The sequence below is a fragment of the Tamandua tetradactyla genome, chromosome 6 (assembly GCF_023851605.1).
Source record: "Tamandua tetradactyla isolate mTamTet1 chromosome 6, mTamTet1.pri, whole genome shotgun sequence".
Classification (NCBI taxonomy): Eukaryota; Metazoa; Chordata; class Mammalia; order Pilosa; family Myrmecophagidae; genus Tamandua; species Tamandua tetradactyla.
Window position 1 is genome coordinate 24,864,008 of NC_135332.1, and position 15,933 is coordinate 24,879,940.

At 34.4% G+C, this 15,933-nt stretch overlaps 1 protein-coding gene across 6 annotated transcripts in view; it reads left to right on the forward strand.

Annotated features, from left to right (window-relative positions):
• STAT3 (signal transducer and activator of transcription 3) overlaps nucleotides 1-15,933 on the forward strand; it is a 65,695-nt gene that overhangs the window by 24,689 nt on the left and 25,073 nt on the right. For all 6 annotated transcript variants that reach the window (XM_077164353.1, XM_077164352.1, XM_077164354.1 and 3 more), the window contains 3 exons: nucleotides 10,947-11,097; nucleotides 12,423-12,567; nucleotides 13,145-13,243. In XM_077164353.1, coding sequence (XP_077020468.1) covers nucleotides 10,970-11,097; nucleotides 12,423-12,567; nucleotides 13,145-13,243 — 372 coding nt within the window. In that variant the 5' untranslated portion in view covers nucleotides 10,947-10,969. The remainder of the gene's footprint in view (nucleotides 1-10,946; nucleotides 11,098-12,422; nucleotides 12,568-13,144; nucleotides 13,244-15,933) is intronic.

Sequence of the window (15,933 nt, forward strand, 5' to 3'; positions counted from 1 at the left end):
TCCTTTCCTCTCTTAACCCACTTCTTGCTCCCCAAGAAGGGTAAAATCTTATCTAGAGCCCCAACTTGTTGTTAGGCAGCTTTAACCATAAAATGCACTCTCAGTAATTGGCAAAGCATGTATAGTTCTGTTACTTCCCATTCAGAGGGAATTGTGATTAACACTCTTGCCTCTTAGTCTGAAAAAGTTGTGATCAAACATGTTGTCTATCCCAAATCAAGTAAATATGGAGAATAAAAAATTTCTTTTAATTTGAAGAAATTCCTTAATGCTTTACATTTGAAGTAATAAAAGACATTGGCAAGTCACACTCTTCAAAATCTTTTTCTCAAAGATAGCTGGGTGAGCACTAGATTGTGGTTAGTTCTTTTGGTTTTGATTTTTAAATCCCGATTGTCCTTTCATGGATTGAAACACTAGGTTTTCCTTCCTTTTGCTGTTCACGTTCCTGGTAGTCTCCACCTCTTACAATTACTGTAAATTTTATATATTTCATTCTCTATATTTCTGGATATAAACCAGGTAACTGCACAAAGGTAGCAAAGGTGGTAAGACCTTACAAGTATGTTAGGAGCTTCAATGGTTAAAAAAAAAATTGTAACTGGCCCAATAATATTCTTTAATTACTTACTCCAAGAGAAAGTGGGATAGTGGATTTTTTTTTAGTTGGGTGCTCCTGTGGATCATTAAAAACTGTTCTTTCCTTCACTTCTGCTAGCTCTACTTCCTCCTAATTTAGTACTACTCTCATATACTCAACTATTATTCATAAGTGGGGATCTACACAATTCAAGTTCTCTTAAATTTAAGTGCGCATTTTCACAAGGAAGAGTTGGTTTCTGCCTTTAAAATAAATATCATTTATAGTTGAATATAGTTGAACATTATAATAATTATAATAATTTACTTCATATTGGGCACTCAAGGGGTTAATATTCTGTCTTTTTGGGACACCAAAACTGGAATTATATGTACATTTATTGTAAAGACAGATATTGAATCTTAACTCTTATAATAAAGGTGCCAGTTGAATTTATAAGCAAATATTTAATAAGTGTACTTATTTTGAATTATAATTTAATTTTTTTTATTTGAAATTCCAAAGTCTTAATGTTTAGAGTAATTATAAATCATGAGTTGAAGCTACAATATTTAAATGTGAATTCCCTGCATCCATTATGCCTTTCATCCTACAGTGAAAATTTCGTGATGGTTCTGTGTCTTTCTCTGGCGTTAATTGCCATCTGTTTATTTTTTTCTCATTTGTTTTCTCCCTAATCTACTTTAAGGAGTTTGCAGTTGCCTTAGATTATTTTTGCAATGTTGTATGGTGAGGATAAATAAATTGGAGCTTGCAAATAGAAATAAATTCTGTGGCCCTCAATGTGATTATCAGGATTATATTGAAATCATTAACAGAAACTAATTTAAAAGAATAAAAAACTGTAAAAATACTATAATTCCAATTTTTAGAAAAGAAATAAAATCTGTGTATACATTTTGAGAAAAATTAAAAGAAATTACATTGACCTGTCCATTGTAGTTTTGGATAGTGGAATGGTGAAATATGGGTGATTTTATTATCTTTTGTTTTCTTTTACGTATTTTTTTTCACATTTTCCACAGTATAACATTTATACTTTTTAAACATGTTTTCTTAAAAGGCTTATTTTCTATAGAAATTAGTGCAAATTGTTTTCTGTGTTACATTATACTTTGGTTGCCTTAGTCACTGCACCTTCCCCAAAGGCAAAGAGGAGCTTAGTGTAGGCAACAGATAAAGTGTGAGTAGACTCTATTTAAAATGTAGGTATTTCTAATATACACTATGGATAACACTCAAAGAAAAATCTTGTGACACGTTGCAAGGTTGAACAGAAATTATCTTGAGACTTTCTGTTCTGAATTTTTGTGTGTACTTAATTTTCTGTTCCTCTCCTCGCCTTCCCTCACCTCTATTAGAAATCTACTGGTGCACGGTTGTAAAGAACAAGTCTTAACGTATAAAGGAGTTTTATAAAATGATGGCATGACTCTCTTTTGTAAGTGGTCCTGACTTGTATTTCTCAACATATCCCTTGGTGCTTTAGATTGATGTATGTAAATGAAAACTGTGAGTTTGGACAAACTTTTTGGGTTATCTTTACAGTAATAAGTTCCCCATTATGCAGTAGTTGTTTGCCTTGCAACTTTTTGGCAGGTTAATCCCCCAAGGGGTTGAGAAATTCCTGTTTTGCAAAGTCCAGAAAGTCTTTGATGACTTGCTGTTTCATTCTTATTTTCTTTTCTCTTCAGTTATTGAAGACAGATAAGATCATGCTTACCTTTCCTTTATAGGCTACAATCTACTTTATGCTAACCTGAGTTTAGTAAATGCCTTAAACACTACCTAATGCCCTAAAACAGCCACTGTATGAAATGAATTAACTCCTCTCCCGTGCAACCAGAATGGTATTACTCACTCATGTAGCTGTACAAATAAATCACTTTGTATTATGGGATTCAGTCATAGGCTTAGAATTAATTGATAGATAAATACTTTAGTTAGAATTTAGTGAAATTCTTTAGGTTTATTTGTAATTTGAAATGCCAGAATTGAGGTTATGAAGTAAAGTGAGCTCTTTTAAATGTTTTCCAGTAAAACAGTTACAATAAAGTTGGTTGGCAGTGGCTTTCCTAGACAGTTTGACTAGAGATTGCTTAAGCATTTAAGCTCTTTGTAGAGCATTTGGTCTGATTATTCTGTGGCTACTTTTTAAAAAAAAATTTTTTTTAAATACCAAAAAAAACACCAAACAAACGCATACATTCTTATTTTGATCATTCCGTTCTACATATATAATCAGTAATTCACAGTATCATCACATAGTTGTATATTCATCATCATGATCATTTCTTGGAACATTTGCATCTGTTCAGAAAAACAAATAAAAAGAAAACAGAAAAAAATTTATACATACCATACCCCTTACTCCTCCCTTTCATTGATCATTAACATTTCAAACTAAATTAATTTTTTAACATTTGTTCTCCCTATTATTTATTTTTGTTCCATATGTTCTACTCTGTCTCTTGACAAGGTAGATAAAAGGAGCATCAGACACGAGGTTTTTACAATCACACAGTCACATTGTGAAAGCTATATCATTATATAATCATCTTCAAGAAACATGGCTACTGGAACACAGCTTTACATTTTCCAGCAGTTCCTACCAGCCTCTCCACTACATCTTGAATAACAAGGTGATATCCACTTAATGGGTAAGAATAACCTCCAGGACAACCTTTCGGACTCTATTTTTGACTCTATTTGCTTAGCCATTGACACTTTGTCTCATTTCACTCTTTCCCCTTTTGATAGAGAAGGTTTTCTCAATCCCTTGATGTTGAGTCTCAGCTCATTCTAGGGTTTTTCTCAATCCCTTGATGCTGAGGTGCAATTCATTCTAGGATTTCTGTCCCACATTGCCAGGAAGGTCCACACCGCTGGGAGTCATGTCCCACGTAGACAGGGGGAGGGTGGTGAGTTTGCTTGTTGTGTTGGCTGGAGAGAGAAGGGTCTGATTATTCTGTGGCTACTTTTAATTAAATATGTTTATAGCTAAGTAGCTGTAAGGCTATAAGGAGATCACTATTTGTCCGTGTTCTCCTTGAAAATACTACTTGTTTTTGGGGTCTAATTTATGATGTTTTTTTTTTTCAGGTAGGAAGGCTATTGTAATATGACCTATGGGAATTAGGCTAAGGAGTAGAACATAAAATCAGTTATTCTTAGTGCTTTAATTTTAGGGAAAAGAATTACTAGCCTCATTCTGGTTTAAGAAATAGAATAATTATCATACTACTTACTAGCCCTCCTGTGCCCATAATCAAAATATCAAAACAACAACAAGTTATGGATTAGAAATAGATGAGTTTTCAACTATTTGTAAATTTTTATGGTGTTTTATTTTGAAATGCAAATTTGCAGGTATGACCCTAATGTTAACCTGTAATTGAACAGATGTAGTGGGATTTTGCTTTATGATTTTAAATTGGAACTTCAGGGAATAGACTCTGATGGCTCAGCATTTGTATACAAGATAAAAAAATAAATAATCTATTCTTTATTAATTTATAACACTGGGTTTATTCTGAAAAGCAGTTGACTATTTCTTTAAGTCCTTTTTTAGGAGAACCACTGCTTTTTGGTTACTAGAGCAGCACTGTCCAGTAGAAACAGAATGCCAGCCACATATGAAATTTGAAAATTTCTAGTAGTCATATTGAAAAAAGTATAAAGAAATTGGCAAAATCGATTTTAATAAATTTTTTTCTTTAACTCAGACTATCCAAAATACTGTTGTTTCAATGTTAATGAAATATTTTACGTTCTTTTTATTTTTGGTACCAAGTCTTGAAGAATTTCAGTTTGAATAAGCTCCATTTCAAGTACTCACTAGCCATGTTATTGGTGACTATTGTATTAAACTGTTTGGGTCTGGTTTCAGTAATTTCCCATGTAGTAGAACATACATGAATTTTTCACACAAAGTAAATCATTGTAAATCAAATCCTAAGCAGTTAGCCTACCAGGTAGATTTTAACTTGGCTGTAATGCAAATACAGTGAGAGTTCAAATGACTTTGATTTTTATTGAGGGTAAGACACGCCCTGGTTACAGTGCTTCAGCATGGAGCTTGCACATCAGCTACTTCTTTTAATCCAGGCAGTCTTTAGTGTACATGTACCACTGCATAAGCAGCCTCTGTGGTGTGGGAGGTTATTCCCGGTGGGAGATGACCAGGAGAGGGCAGCCACAAAGATGTGGTTGTTGAAAATATCTTGGAGGTGACTAAGAAGAAGAAAGACATTGTAAAAACAAACAGCAACAAAAACAATCTCAAGTACCTGGAAACGTTACTCTCCTCTAACGTCACTGAAAGATTTCGTTAATTTACAGAAACATATTGACCTGTTTATGGCAAATACCTCATTTTAGCATTCTCATTTCTTTGTTTCATTGAACTTTTTCACTAATGAAATTTAAGTTCTTGGTATTTGAGGAAGGAAAATACGTTAGATTTGTGCAGTATGTGAAAAATATACAATGGATTTGAAAGATTTAGAAAAAAGAATATAAGATACCTCAGTTTTTATATCATCACATGTTTAATTGATAACATTTTGGATATAGTGGGTTAAATAAACTATATTAAAGTTTCACTTCTTTTAATTTTTTTAATATGGCTACAAGTAAACTTAAAATTACGTATGTGCTTTGAATTATATTTCTGTTGGATAGTGCTGCCTTACATTATTAACTGAAAAATTGAGTGGAATGGAGCCCTTAACTTATTCAATGTAAAAGGCTGTTTGGAAAGTACTATCTGTGCTTTCCTGAAGATGACTAATTTTCTTTACTGTGAGAGATTTTGTGTCTACCTTCCTACCATTCCCCATCCCATAAGATAGAGGGAGACCTGTAATACAGTTCTTTTCATGTCTTATCAGGAAACCTGATCCTGAACTTGCTGTGTTGAGAACAGAAGACCTCTTGGTTTTTCACTGGTTTGCTGACTCTCCCTCCCCTTTCACAAACACATCATTTCACAAACACATCATTTCACAATCCTGTGCATTTATTTTATTTATTTTTTCAATAGCCGTTCATTAGGCAAAATTCTGAATTCATGGCTGAATTGTGTAGTAAATCTTCTTTTTAATGCACTTTTATTGAGATATATATTCATACACCTACAAACCATCAAAAGTGTAAAATCATTGACTCACAGTATTATCACATAGTTGTGTATACCACCACATGATTAATTTTAGAACATATTCATTACTGCAGAAAAGAAATAAAAAGAAAAAAGAAAATCCAAATCCTCCTTCTCCCATTATTGGCCCATAGTATTGATATAGTACATTTGTTACTGTTGATCAAAGAATATTAAAATATTACTGTTAACTATAGACCATTGTTTGCAATAGGTACATTTCCCCCCATATACCCCTCTATTATTAGCTTCTTGTAATAGTGTCATACATTTGTTTTACTTCATAGAATAACTTTTTTATATTTGTTTAAATATAACAAGATTTACTGTGTTATACATTCTCACATTTTAACCTCCAACTCTTCTTCTGGTGACATATATAACTCTAAACTTCCCCTTTCCATCAGTTCACACACCATTCAACGCTGTTAATTATTCTCACAATAATGTGTTACTGTCATCTTTGTCCATTTCCAAACTTTTAAGTCAACCTAGTTAAACATTCTGCACATATTAGGCAACCACTCCCCATTCTTTAGCCTCATTCTATATCTTGGTAACCTATATCCTATATTTTGTGTCTGTGAGTTTACATATTATAATTAGTTCGTATCAGTGAGATCATACAATATTTGACTTTTTTGTATGGCTTATTTCACTTAACATAATGTCTTCAAGATTCATCCATGTTGGTGCATGCTTCAGGACTTCTTTCCTTCTTACTACTGAATAATATCCTCTTGTATGTATATGCCACATTTTGTTTTTCAATTCATCTGTTGATGGATACTTAGATTGTTTCCGTCTTTTGGCAATTGTGAATAATGCTGCTGTGAACATCAGTGTGAAAATGTCTGTTCATGTTCCTGCTTTCAGATCTGGGTATATCCCGAGTAGTGAAATTGGTGGGTGGTAAGGCAACTCTATACTTAGCTGCTGAATCATTTTTATGAAAGGACTGTTATATGACAAGTCTTCATACCTTCTCTGGGAAGTAAGTCAAGAACTTTATTTAATTATATGTGTTTGTAGATATTGAATCTTTCCCAAAATGTTCTCACTGTCCAGAGAACCATCTCAGTTTACTTTGGTTTGAATATAACTTAGTCTCTAGCTATTACTCATAGTAATTTTGAGAACTTCTTGTGACTAATTGGTATTTGTCTATTGGTATTTCCATGATGCAAGCCATTCGGAAAGATAAATAAAACAAGGTAATTAGTCAGGTTGGTTTCTCATACCTAAGCATGACACCTGCGTATTCATGAACCTGGGAACAACTTGTATCCCTGGTATTTAACTTCCATTCTTTCTTATCCCAGATTGAGAAATTAAAAAATTAAGCCCTTAGCAAACATCACGCTCGATGGTGAAAGACTAAAAGCTTTGATCCTAAGATCAGAAAGAATATAGGATACCCACTGTTACCACTGCTATTCAACGTTGTACTAGAAATTCTAGCCAGAGCAGTTAGGCAAGAAAAAGAAATAAAAGACATCCAAATTAGAAAGGAGAAGTAAAATTTTCCTTATTCACATGTGACATGATCTTATATATACAAAATCTTGAAAAACCCACAACAAAGTTATTAGAGGTAATGGATGAATTCAGCAAAATGGCAAGGTAGAAGATGAGCAAGTGAAAATCAGTAGTGTTCTATATAATAGTAATCAGTGATCTGAAAAGGAAATCAGGGGAAAAAATTCCATTTGCAGTAGGAAGTAAAATAATAAAATATCTAGAAATAGATTTAACTTTTGATAAATTTAAAGGTCCAGTGTAAAAAGGACTTTTACACAGAAAACTACGAAATACTGCTGAAAGAAATAAAAGAAAACCTAAATAAATGGAAAGACATTCCTTGTTCATGGATGGGAAAACTAAATATTGTTAAGATGTCAGTTCTACCCAAAGCAATTTGTAGTTTCAATGCAGCCCCAATCAAAATTTCAGCAGCCTTCTTTGTGGAAATGGAAAAGCCACTTATCAAATTCATACAGAAGGGCAAAGGGCCCCAAATAGCCATATATCTTAAAAAAGAAGAATGAATTTGAAAGGCTCACACTTCCCAATTTCAGACTTATTACAAAGCATCAGTAATCGAACCAACATGGTTCTAGCGCAAATATAAGACATACAGACCAATGGAAGAGATTTGCAAATCCAGATTAAAGCCCTCACATCTATGGCCAGTTGATACTTGATAAGGGTGCCAAGTCTACTCAATGGAGAAATAATAGTCTCTTCAACAAATGGTGCTGGGAAAACTGGATTTCCACATGCAAAAGAATGAAGGTGGACCCTTACCTCATACCATAAAAAAGACTAACCCAAAATGGATCAAAGACCTTAGTATAAGAAATGAAACTAATAGAAGAAAATATGAGACAACATCTTTAGGACCTTGTATTAGTTAATGGATTCTTAAACTTTACACTAAAAGCACAAACAACAAAAGAAAAAATAGATAAATTGGACTTCATTAAAATAACGGAAACTTTTATGCTACAAAGGACATTAGCAAGAAAGTAAAAAGATGGGTGGGCCACAGTGGCTCAGCAAGCAGAGTTCTTGCTTGCCATGCTGGCAACCCAGGTTTGTTTCCCAGTGCCTGCCCTTAAAAAAAAAGAAAGAAAGAAAGTAAAAAGAAACTGCTGGTTTGAAAGGGTTACGTGCCCTAGAAAAGCCATGCTTTGATCCTGATCCAGTCTTGTGGAGGCAGCCATTTCTTTTAATCCCTATTCAGTACTGTAGGGCGGAAACTTGATTAGATTATCTCTGAGGAGGTGTGGTGTGCACAATTGTGGGGATTAACCTTTGATCATAGGGAGCTGTGACTCCACCCATTCCAGGTTGGTCTTGATTAGTTTACTGGTATCCTTTAAAAGAGGAAGGAGTTTGGGAAAAGGGAGAGAGCTACGAGAACTGGAGCCTACATGTTCAGAGACCTTTGGAGTCGAAGAAGGAATATATCCCCTGAGGGGCTTCATGAAACAAGAAGCCTGGAGAGAAAGCTACTAGATGTCACCATGTTCACCATATGCCTTTCCAGCTGAAAGAACTTCATTGTCCTTTCTTGAGTAAAGGAAACCTCTTATTGTTGACTTAATTGGGACATTTTCATGGCCTTAGAACTGTAAACTTAATAAATTCCTCCTTTTAAAAGTCTTTCCATTTCTGGATATCCCATTCTGGCAGCTAACAAACTAGAACAACAACCTACAGAATGGGAGAAAATATTTAAAAGCTAGAATATCCTGTGTTTCTATAAGAGCTCCGATAAATATGTACAACTCAAGCACAAAATAATGCTTAAGGACTTGAGTGAACATTTTTTCAAAGAAGATATACACATGTCAGTAGGCACATGAAAACTGCTCAATATCATTAGCCATTAGGGAAATGCAAACCAGAACCACAATGAGATACCACTTCATACCCACTACAATGACTATTATTAAAAAAAAAAAAAATGAAGAAGATACGTGTTTTGACAAGGATGTGGAGAAATAGAAATGCTTATTCACTGTGGGAAATAATACAAACTGCTATGAAAACAATTTGGGATTTCTCAGAAAGTTAAGTATAGAATTACGATATGACCAGCAATCCTATTTCTAGGTATTTACCCAAAACCATTGAAAGCAGGGACTTGAACAGATATTTGCACACTGATGTTCACATCAGCATTATTAACAATTGCCAAAAAGGTGGAAGCAACTCAAGTGTCCACCAGCCAATGAATGGATAAATGAAATGTGGTATATTCACACAATAGGATATCATTGAGTTATAAAAAGTAATGAAATGCATGCTGCAGCATGGATGAACTTTGAAGATATCATGATGAGTGAAATAAGCCAGACACAAACGGACAAATATTGTATGATCTCATTTATACGAAATAAGTAGAATATGCAAATTCATAGTCAGAATTAGAATACAGGTTACCAGGGACAAGGATGGGGGTGCGGAATGGGAGTGTTAATGTTTAGTGGCTGCAGAATTTCTGTTTGGAGTAATGGAAAAGTTTTGGTAATAGATGATGATGATGGTAGTGCCACATTGTGAGTATAACTAACACCACCCAATTGTATTTTGAAAGCGGTTAAAATGGGAACGTTTATGTTATATATGTATGTATGTGTCACTACAATCAAAACAAAAAAAATAGATTGTACAACACAAGAATAAACCAAATGTAAATTATGGACCTTAGTTAGTAATATAATTATAATAGTGCTTAATCAGTTATAACAAAGGTACCACACTAATGTAAAATGCTTATAATAGGGGAAACTGCCTGTGTAGGGTAGTATATATGAAAACTGTACTTTCTGTGTGATTTTTCTGTAAACTGCTGTAATAGAAAGAAAAAGGATTTGCTTTTCATTGAGTGAGGAACCCCAAACAGATTCTTTCTTATACTTTTTTTTTTTGCATCACGGGGGTCACACTTCATTCTTTTTCCATGTGACTGTCCCATTATTGCAGCACCATTTGTTGATTTTTTGGGGGGGTGGGGGTGAGGGTAGTGCATGGGCCGGGAATTGAACCTGGGTCTTCTGCGTGGCAGTAGCGAAATTCTACCAGTGAACTACCCTTGCACCCCTTTTCTTATGCTTTTAAACCCATAATCTTGGAATTAATTTTCTGTCCTCTTTTTTGTTCTTTCTCAGCATCCACAGTGTCTACATTTTTCTTAGTTCAGGTTTGTTGTATACACCTCCCAGTCCACCTTAAAGGTAGTCTGGGTTGGAAAGAAAGGAACAGACATTTGTAGAACATCTATTGTATGCTTGACACTCAGCTGGATGCTTTAAAAATACTATCTTGGCAGCCCTGAGGGGTGAGAATTATGATCTCAATTTCATAGATGAGGAAATGGAAATTAAGTAATTACTCCTAACTTCACACAGCTGTGGTAGATAATGGATTCTAGAATTTGGCATCATGCCTACCTACTCATTCCAGTTTAGAAGAATTGAAGATCCGGTTCCACATTCAGAGATTGTGAATGTGCATGTATCATTCTAAATGGGGAGTTACAAGGAGGATCCCTTCCAAAGCATTTCATTTTTCCCTACTTACAGGTCTGACACCTGTGTTGTGTAGATAGGGGATTTCTGAGTTGTTTACCCCTACTGGGGCTTGTGATGACCATATGAACACTTTGGTTTACAGTTAGGACCCCTGATTCCAGCAGGATGGCACAATGGAATCAGCTACAGCAGCTTGACACACGGTACCTGGAGCAGCTTCATCAGCTGTATAGTGACAGCTTCCCAATGGAGCTTCGGCAATTTCTGGCCCCTTGGATTGAGAGTCAAGATTGGTAAGTCTTTCATAAGAAACTCCCCAAATTAGGTTTTGGTTTGAGTCGGGAGACATGTTCTGCTCTTTGTGCTTTTCTAACAATTTCGTCAAAAAACTTATCAGTATAGGTGATAGGTGAGAGAGATCAGGAGATAAAGCAGTTCTCTTAGCCTTGTAAAACATTTTGTAGAATGGAAGGATATATGGGTCTCTTGGCATAGCCTGCTTGATAGTAGATGTTTCAAAGGGTGATTTGGATTTCATTTGTCTGGTGAGGTATTCTGAATGTTCTGATATTCCAAGGACACGGTTGAAATATTTTTGATCTGAGTGAGAATTCTATCATGGATAGAAGTTTGCATCCATACTTGGGATTCCCCTTTAATTAAAGGAGAGATAAGTTAAGGAGAATAAACTTTAGTCATAGAGTCTTAGTTTCCTGGCTTCTAAAACAAATACCGTACAGTTGGTTAGACAACAGAATTTATTAGCTTATGGTTTTGAGGCTAGGGGAATTCCACAGTCAAGGTGTTATCAAGGTGGTGTTTTCTCTCTAAAGACTGTGGCATTCTGGGACTAGCTGCCAGCAATCTTTGGCAATGCACATGGCAATGCCCTCTCCCTTCTCTGTATTCTATTGACTTCTGCCTTCCTTGGTGACTTTTTCTCCCTATGTCTGAATTTCATTCTATTTGTAATGGACTCCAGTACTCCAGATTAAAGTCCAGCCTGAATCATTTGAACAACACCTTAACTGAAGTAACATTTTCGAGAGAACCTATTTATAATGGGTCCACACCCACCAGAATGCAGACCAAGACCAAGAACTTGTCCAAACTGGATTACACAATTCAATCCACTAGAATAGAGGAGATAATGATGTAGTAATCCAACAACTATTTCCTTCACTTCATGTAATCAGGTTTACCTAATTTTGGTTTGATTCAGGCTTATGCTAATATAACGTAGCTTTTCCTGAATCAATTCCTTTTTTGGGTGAGAGGTCAGGAAAGTGGTTTAGAAATGGTGTAGATAGGCCATCCTAGCCTGGCATTGCTTATTTGCTACTAATTGACTTTAAAGTAGTATGAATTTAAAGCTAACAGCAGAGCTGTCCACTTTTCTCAAATATTTTGTAAGTATAAACTATGGTAGTGATTAATAATATCTGAAGTAATTGTTAATAATTATTAAATTGAAGGTATTTATCATTGTTGAGCAAGAAGAATCTAAATAAATGGGTTATTGCTCAGATTTGCCTTGGTCTTCTTCCTTCTTGATGGTGATTTCTATGTGTGTGTATATGTACGTTTGAGAATCATTCTTCATTGTTCCTTTTCCTAGGGCATATGCTGCCAGCAAAGAATCACATGCCACTTTGGTGTTTCATAATCTCTTGGGTGAGATTGATCAGCAGTATAGCCGCTTCCTACAAGAGTCAAATGTTCTCTATCAGCACAATCTGCGAAGAATCAAGCAGTTCCTTCAGGTATGATGAGAAACTGAGTAGAAGGAGAAACTGAATTTGTAGAATTGGGTTTTGTTTTTCTTTCCTGGAAATATTTCTTTTCTCATTTGGCTAAGTAATGAGGAGAGAACCTATCATATACTTTAAATCAAAGGAGAAGTGATTAGCCCATTATCAAACCTCTGCCTTCTTACCTGAAATTCACAAGCCAGCTATTCCTGCCACAGTAGAAGAAAGTAGCAAAACAGTTTTAACTAAGTCCCCTCATAGGGAAATGACCCTTACTTTTAAATGTTACAAGTTGGACAATAACTGTATTCTCCTTGACAAAGTCAGTTGCCTCCATATACTGCTAGGATTACATGCTGGTAAAGACTCAGACTAATGTGCTTTCTCCCTTGATTCTTCTTTTTCCTTCATTCCCCACTGATTTCAGTCAGATTAAGGCGTATGTTCTATTGTTTCTTATAGTAAATATAATGCTTTCCTCATCTTGTGAAAATGAGATGGAAGAAATATATATTTAGGCTGTTGTCTTAAGTATGGTTTACAACTCCATATTTTACTGTTTTTCATTCTTTTTCTCTCCTACTTATAGAGCAGATATCTTGAGAAGCCAATGGAGATTGCCCGAATTGTGGCCCGGTGCCTGTGGGAAGAGTCCCGCCTCCTCCAAACGGCAGCCACTGCAGCCCAGGTGAGACCTGGGAAGAAACAAAGCACTGATGAAGCTATGCTTTCCTTCTTGGGTACAAAGATGCAGTTGCTCCTGTACAATCATTAGTATTAGACTGTCCTCCAGGGTAGAAGTAGGGGGTGTGAGGTATTCTTTTTTTTCTTCATCCTTTTTTATACAATGAAAATAATTTTATTTTTTCCCTGAACATATAATACAGTTTCCTTATTTATTTATTTATTTATTTATTTTTAATATAAACATAATAGGAAAGTACGAGGAAGAAAGTTTAAAAAGTTCTGAAATTCCATTCACACCTCTCTTTATTATCTCCTTCCAGGAAACAGATTATTATAGTATATAAATTGTCTGTATATATTCTTTACCACCTTCCACAAGGCTCATATAAACACATAAAAGAAAGAAAAAATATGTTTATGTATCACATTTAAGGGAGTTTTACATCTGTATCTTGCTTTTTTTGCTTAATATTACATCATGCAAGTCCTTCTAAGTCAAGTAGTGTAAAGCTAACTCATTCTTTTTATTTGCTGCATAATATTTTGTGGTGTAGATTTGTTTAGTTCATTCATCCCCCCTCTGATGGGCATTCATTTTGTCTTTTCCACACTACAGCAATTAAGTTCCATATATATATATATTTTGTGTGTGTGTATGTGTGTGTGGGGGAGGTGCGTGGTCTGGGATTCAAACCCATGTCTCCTGCATGTAAGGTGAGCATTCTATCATTGAACCACCCGTGCACCGTATATTTTTATATACCTGTGCTTTTATTTCTCTGGATAGATATACAGGAGTGGCATTGCTGAATCAAAGGATATTTATATTTTTAATTTTATAGGTAGCTTCAGAAGCCTGAAAGAAATCCCCAGAGGCTGTAATAGTTCATGGCCCCATCAGAAAGATATGATAAAACAGTATTCTTCTTGGGAGCCACCCTGAAAATGGCTTGAATCATTCAAGTTCATATGCATTTCCCTTTTGTGGTCAAGTTTGAGATACTCACCAGGGTTACGGATGCAGTTTGCTTAGGGAGAAGAGTTAATGCGACACTAAATGGCCCATTAAGGGAACAGTTTATGCTACTGGCCTTATCATTTATATGACTTATGACATATGTATTTATTTCTCTCTCTAACATCTAAAGCATATCATATTTGTATGTGTGTATCTTATGTTTTTTTAAACTTTTGTTAATTGTATAATATAACCTACATACAAAGTAAAGAAAGAAAAGAGCAATAATTTTTAAAGCACTCCTCAGCAAGTATAGTACAGATCCCAGAGTCTGTCATGAGCTATCATACCATCATCTCAGATTTTTCCTTCTAGTTGCTCCAGAACATTGGAGGCTGAAAAGAATACATATTTTTTTTTTATCATCGCAATCAGCTTTTTTTGTGTGTGTGCAAAATAACATATATACAAAAAAGAAATACATTTCAAAGCATTATGCAACAATTAGTTGTAGAACAGATTTCAGAGTTTGATATGGGTTGCAATTCTACAATTTTAGGTTTTTATTTCTAGCTGCTCTAAGAAACTGGAGTATCTTATGTTTTTATATACTATTATGCACTCATTATTATAACCCCTGCTTTAGAAGAGGTTGCGGTTTGGGAGAGACAGAAAATCAAGCAACTTTGTAATTAATAAATTATAAATTATTAACTTTTTAAAAAGAAAGAAAAAACTTAAATAGATCAGTAATAATAAAAGTGCATTGAAAAGTTTTGGTTTTTTATACCTCTCCTCTCCCTTTCCCCCAAAAAAGCCAGCACTCCCAAATGATTTAAAAGTTATATTCTAGCAAACTGTCATGATACATATTGTTCCAGTATCATTTAAATTCTTCTGTGGAAAGAAGTAGTAGTTTCTAGCTTATTTTGTAAGGTTGGAATAGTGCTAATATCAAAACCTTAAAACAAAACAACCTTAAAAAGACAATATAAGTAAAGAAATTGGTTAGGAGTTTTGCAGCTTGCATGGTTTACATGGTTTATATTTTAGGAATGCACAGATGATTTAGCATTGGAAATTCTACTAATCTGTAATTCTTTAAATTAGTAATTTCAAGAAGAAAAATCATTATTTTTTGTTTGAAAAATTTAGTATTCATTCCAGATGAAAAAACAAGAGGCTTTTAATACAATACAGAATATTTGTCAGAAACCTAAGGAATGTGCTATTCAGTGGTGAAATACTAGAGTATTCTCATTAAACACATATACAAGAATCCTCCTACCACAGATACTTTTCTGAAGGATAAAGAAATGGAAGTAGCATACAAGAAATGTCATTGTTTATGCTGTCCTTAATAGTCTGGTTACCAAATGGCTGGGTTTCAGTGTAATATATGTCACTATGAAACTTTTTAAAAATATATTTTAAATTAATGATATCATCTTTGAATATGAAAAGTAGTGGAGCATTATATGGAGAAAGCTTTAACTAGATGAAGCATGACATATAAATAAAATAATCTATGTATAGTCTATAAAAGTTAATCCTTCTAAATCTCATATTGCATTTTTTTCCACTTTTTTTCACATTGCATTTTAAAGAGTAATTTAACAAAATAATATATTTACCTTTCGATTGTACAAGGGTTGCTCTGTCTATAATTTGTAAATCATAACAATAATTTAAGAATTAGAGCTGGAAAAAGATGTACTAATCAAATTGCTCAT